General features: G+C 47.9%; 1 protein-coding gene across 1 annotated transcript; it reads right to left on the bottom strand.

The window, feature by feature from the left end:
• Positions 1-955: 955 nt before the first annotated feature.
• On the bottom strand, positions 956-4251 carry RXFP3 (relaxin family peptide receptor 3). The gene has a single exon (XM_007507881.2). It carries the CDS (start codon positions 3608-3610, stop codon positions 2183-2185), a length of 1428 nt encoding a protein of 475 aa, XP_007507943.2. The 5' UTR covers positions 3611-4251; the 3' UTR covers positions 956-2182.
• Between the last annotated feature and the right edge of the window lie 955 nt (positions 4252-5206).

The following is a 5206-nucleotide window of genomic DNA, read 5'->3' as shown; positions in this document are numbered from 1 at the left end:
ACTGACCATCACCTGGCCTCCCAGTTTGAATATTTAAAATAAGGATCATAGTGGCACTACTTGCCTCACGGAGGGACTGTGAAGGATACTTTGTGAATCTGAAAACATTAGAGAACATCCATTCCTATCGAAAACACTAGAAAGCATAGGAATAAAAGGACCTTTCCACAAAAAACAAGCAGTATTTCTTTACAACCATCAGCAAGTACCATCTGCAATGGGGACAAGTTAGATGCCTTCCCAATAAGATCAGGAGCCTGGATGAAGCAAAGATGCTTATTATCACCTCTTTTATTCAATATTGTACTAGAAGTGCTAGCGGGAGCAATTAGAGGTGAAAACATTAGAGAAGTCTGTAAATTGATATTAACAACAACCCCTGCTCTCTCTTCTAGGAATTCAAGATGTCTAGAGAAGTAATTTGCACTTCCTCTTGGGACCAGGTTGTTTGTTTGTTTGTTTGTTTTTATCAGGGACGAAGTGAAAAATAAGTTCAATTTCCCCCCTTGGAAACCCTATTCTCTTGAGTTAACCCGGGGAGTGTCATTTCTAGGGAAGGCTCTAAAAAGAAAGGAACTTTCGGAGACTGTGACCTCACAGGCAACTCGACGGGTTTACTTGACACAGCGCAGAGCCATGGGGAGATGTGGCTTGAGCTGGCTTAGTTTTTTTCCGGGGCTTTCACTGACCTGCAGTTCAGCATCTCACCACCGCGTTGGGCAGCTTCCAGCATCCTATCCCTAGGGCAAACTTTGGTGCTGCTTTTCCCTCCCTGCCTACCAAGTCCCTCGCCTTCACGGTCCCCTATCCTCCCCTCGCCCCCCACCCCCCCCCACCCCCGTCAGAGTTCTTAAGGACAACTTTTCGCTGTTTTTCTCCTAACACCAAAAAAGTGCGCACTTGCCTTTCCCCTTCAAGTACGGAGTCTCAAAGAGACGCTTCTGCCTCAACGGGAAATCATTTAGGTACCGCTTTATTTAAAAACACATACAAACAACTCCATCTCCCAAGCAAACACCCCTCCCCCCAAAAAAATCAATGTCATTTACTATATGGTTTCCGCCATTTTAGAAGGCCTTCACCACTAACAAGCAGAGGGTGGAGGTCTATGGGGCTCTTCAAGTGAGTTGGCCAGATTACAGTCCCTGGTTGGCCAAGTACAGAATGGAGATTTGCCATCTCAATGCCCTCACTACTCCCACAAATCCTGTCTAGTCTTCTTTCCAGATTACAAAAGCCCAGGGTTAGGGGCTGAGCCCCCAGAGTCTACTGCCATTAGCAGTAGAATCCTCTGAAAAAGAAGGTTGTGGGAGAGGAATTTATGAAGATGTCCCCATAAGTCAGCCAGAGCCAGGTCTTTTAGGGTCTTGAATGATCCAGGGAGGCTCTTGACCACAGTGAACTCCCTGCTGGCTTTACTAGAAGAGACGGTTCCTTTGGGAGGGGAGAATTTCTCATTTGTTTGAAAAGGAATCTCCCCTACTAGGGAGAAATTACTTTGAGGTTTTACTCTCCACTGAGAGCTTGCTCTTTCTGGGAAGGAACGACAATAGATTGCAGCTCCCAGCCCACTAGGATTGCTCTTTCTCTAATTCTGGGAGCAGGGGGTACCCCTGGAGTCCAGAGAGAAAAGTGGAAGAGTTTCTCATGGACTCAAAGCTCACACGGGTCTATTGAACTTCATCTCTTACTTACACCCTTTGCCAATTCCCCTTCTCTCACCACCTAGCGTCAACAAGAACGAACTTATTTAGGGTCTGGAGCAGTTTCTCATTCAAGCAAAAGGAGGAAGAAGAGCACCACAATTTACCACTTGGTGTAACTTTAGATCGCTTTAGCGGTTTTTTTGTTTGTTTGTTTGTTTTTGTATCTGTGCAGTTTGATTCCTAAGGTTCTCTCTCCTTGTTCTTTGGCGGGTGCTGAGAACCACCTTATCGATCCGGTTCACTTTCCATCCTACTTTCCATCCTACTTGGACCCAGCGTCTACGTCTACTGATTCTTTCCAGTTTGTTCTGCTTCTGTGCCCTCTGTTTGTGTCTCTGTGCCTATGTCTGTCTGTCTCTCCGTCTGTTTCTGTTTGTGTTTCTCTCTTTGTCTCTGTATTTCCCATATCCCCCGCCAGGGAAATCACTCCGCTCCACACCTCCCCCTTCCACTTCTTTCTGATCAACCCTCTTTCTTTAGTAGCGTTGTTCCTCTGAGCTAGTGGGTAGCAAATCATAGCGACCTCCGCTGTAGACGACGACTCCAGGTGGGCAGTAGAGGAGGTCCGGCTCCACTGAAGCATGCAGGGGCGCCAGGGTCTGCAGGGCCTGTTCCTCGGGCTCAGGTTTAGTAGTGGCAGTGAAGGGGCGCATGCTAGTTAGTGAGGGAGATGCGATGCGCCAAAGCAGGCTTTTAAGCGCCTTGCGAAACTCGCGGCGCATGAGACAATAGAGGATGGGGTTGAGGCAACTGTTACAGTGGGCCAGGCACACGCTCACTGGGAACACATACACCTGGCTTAGGAAGTACTCCTGGCTGAAATGCACCACATTCAGCTTGATTAGGATACCCCAGGTAGTCAGAGCCTGGTTGGGGAGCCAACACAAGAAGAACGATAGTACAACGATAGTTACCGACTTGGTGACCTTAGAACGCCTCTTGGCGCTGGCTCCAGCCGCGCTGCTGAGTCCTTCTCCAGAAGCATTGATGGTACCCGGCGCTACGCCGGCGCTTCCACCTCTGCAGACGGGACGTTCAGAGATGAAGCGCACCAGTAGCAGGTAGCAGAGACTGATCACCCCTAGCGGCAGCACGAAGCCGAGTAGCACTTTCTGTGTGTGGTATAACCCGAGCCAGATCTGAGCATCCCCAGCCCGTGGCTTGTCCGGGAAACGTACCAGGCAGAGTTCCTCATCCATCACCGTGGCAGTGGTGGAGAAGATGGCATGGGGCAAAGAGGCCAGCACCGCCAAGACCCAGATCAACACGCAGAGCACCTTGGCTGAAAAGCAACAGTCACCTCCTCTGCTCAACCCGAGGACTCGTCTCCAGGCACCTCCCCGACCCCGTCCTCGGGGTCGGCGGCTCTTGAGAGCAGAGGCCACAGAATGGTAGCGCGCGATACTCATGGCAGTAAGGAAGAAGACACTGGCATACATGTTCATGGCTGTCACAGTAGAGATGATCTTGCACATTGCCTTGCCAAAGGGCCAGGTAAAGTCAAGAGCGTTCTCTACCGCCCAAAAGGGTAGGGTGAGCACGAACTGGAAGTCGGTCAGGGCCAGACTGGTGACAAAGAGGTTTATGGAGGACTTACGCCAGCCCTGCTTGCTTTTCATCAGGTACAAAACTAGAAGGTTGCCCACCAGCCCCAACGCACACACCACTGAATACACCACACTGAGGAGAATCCGCACCACCGCTCCAGCTGGGCCATCAGTGCCAGTGCTCCCACGGATGCCTGAACCCGGGAACTGCCCTGCCATGCCCTCTGGTCTCTCCAACTCCAGGCCCCGTGGCAAGTCCTTCATCATTAGTGAAGCGTTGCCACTTGCATTTCCCAGCTCTAGCGGGTCCTGGAACAGGCCCAGGAAGTCAGGCCACCCAGAGACAGCCTCCTTCATCTTGACTGTAAGTTTATCCAGTTAGGGCCATAACTAAGATCGGAGCAAGTCCGATTTAATCCTTGCACAGCCTCTGGAGTTGCCCTCCGACCGGTTCTTTCTCAGAGCAGCAGCCACTAAGTACCACAAAGTGATTGGCCAAACAACAAGACTGACCTCTGGGGGCTTCTCAGCAAAGACCTGTCCGCAACTGTTGAGCTTAGTTAAGTCTTGGCTCGAGAAGAATAGAGCTCTAAAACTGGAGCAGGGAGATAGCAGAGGAGAGCTATGGAGCTGGATGGTTCCCTGGCTAGAGACCTTCAAACTGAGGTGTCCACTGTCTGGTCTGTATTATCAGTTTTTCCTTCTCGTTCAAAAGTCAGCTGCCAAAAAATGGGTTGAATAATTTCAGGATTGCTCCACGGATATTCTTGTGGTTTCCAGTTTAACTATTCTCAGAACAAAACAAAAATATAAAACATCAAAACCAAACGAACCTTTTATCCGACTTGGTTCTCTGCTGCCACACGTTTTCCCGTGGATTGTCTTCTAAAGAAGAGATTTCGGTATGGAAGGATCACTCTGTCTCAGTCACTCCCTCTCTCTACTGTACTTAACTCCGAGTGAGTTGTAAGCAGCTCTCTCTCTCGAGTTTTATTTGCACCCACCTCAGCCTCAGCTTCAGGCTCAGAAGAGCATGCGCACTCATCAGCGAGAGAGTCTCTCTGGAGGGGGAGCTTTCCGAGGTTCTGATTCGGGAACTTCCACACCCATAGTATCTGCAGTTGCTTTGGGGGATGATTGCGATTTATATCCCCGCTCTTTAACCCTTAATTTCCTTCACTGGAGGAATTCATTTTTGACTTTTCAGTTTGTCTTTTCTACCAAAAATGGTATTTTATTTCCTTTTTAACACAACTCCCCTTCCTCCACTCTGGAAATCTTCAGAAAGAAGGACGAAAGAAAACCCGCAAATCTCCTATTCGTTTTTTCACTATGGGCAATCAGAGTGGTCTCTTTCTTCTCTCCAACCTTGGTTCTAACCCCGACCATAATGGATATGCTGAGCCTTTATCTGAGGTATAAAAATCACTTGAGATTTTGAAATCAGTTTTATTTCCTTTTCCTTAATTTCATGGTCATTTCATCCGACAACTACAATTACTTGCTTATTCTAAGATGTCAGGAAGAACTCTGAATACATATCTTTATAGAGTCCAAGCTTAGATGGTTTACAGAGGCAAATTTCTACTACATCATTCCTGGATTCTGAAAGGTGAAGCTTTGCAATTAGTTCAAAGAGAGTTTGTATCAGATTCATAGAGCTTTCCAATTATTCCATTCACATCATTTTCGAGGCCCCCTCAGTGAAGGTTTTCCATCCCAAAGGCATTTTAATGGACACTCCAACACCCCCTCCGCCTTTTGCTATGTTTTTGGAAAATAAAACCTTTGAATCAATGGGAAAGAGTTCAGTGTGTTGAAATTGCTTAGTTAGCAATAACATTTGAGGCATTTTAAGTACTTTCTCTCTTTTGTAGGTTTATTCCACCCCTGAGAATATGCCATTGCCAAGAGCTTCTCCACCAGGAGGAGACTGATATTAAAGGAACTTTA

The sequence above is a fragment of the Monodelphis domestica genome, chromosome 3 (assembly GCF_027887165.1).
Source record: "Monodelphis domestica isolate mMonDom1 chromosome 3, mMonDom1.pri, whole genome shotgun sequence".
In the NCBI taxonomy this organism is placed as follows: Eukaryota; Metazoa; Chordata; class Mammalia; order Didelphimorphia; family Didelphidae; genus Monodelphis; species Monodelphis domestica.
Note: the sequence above shows the minus strand (reverse complement) of the source record. Positions and strands in the feature narration are given on the sequence as shown.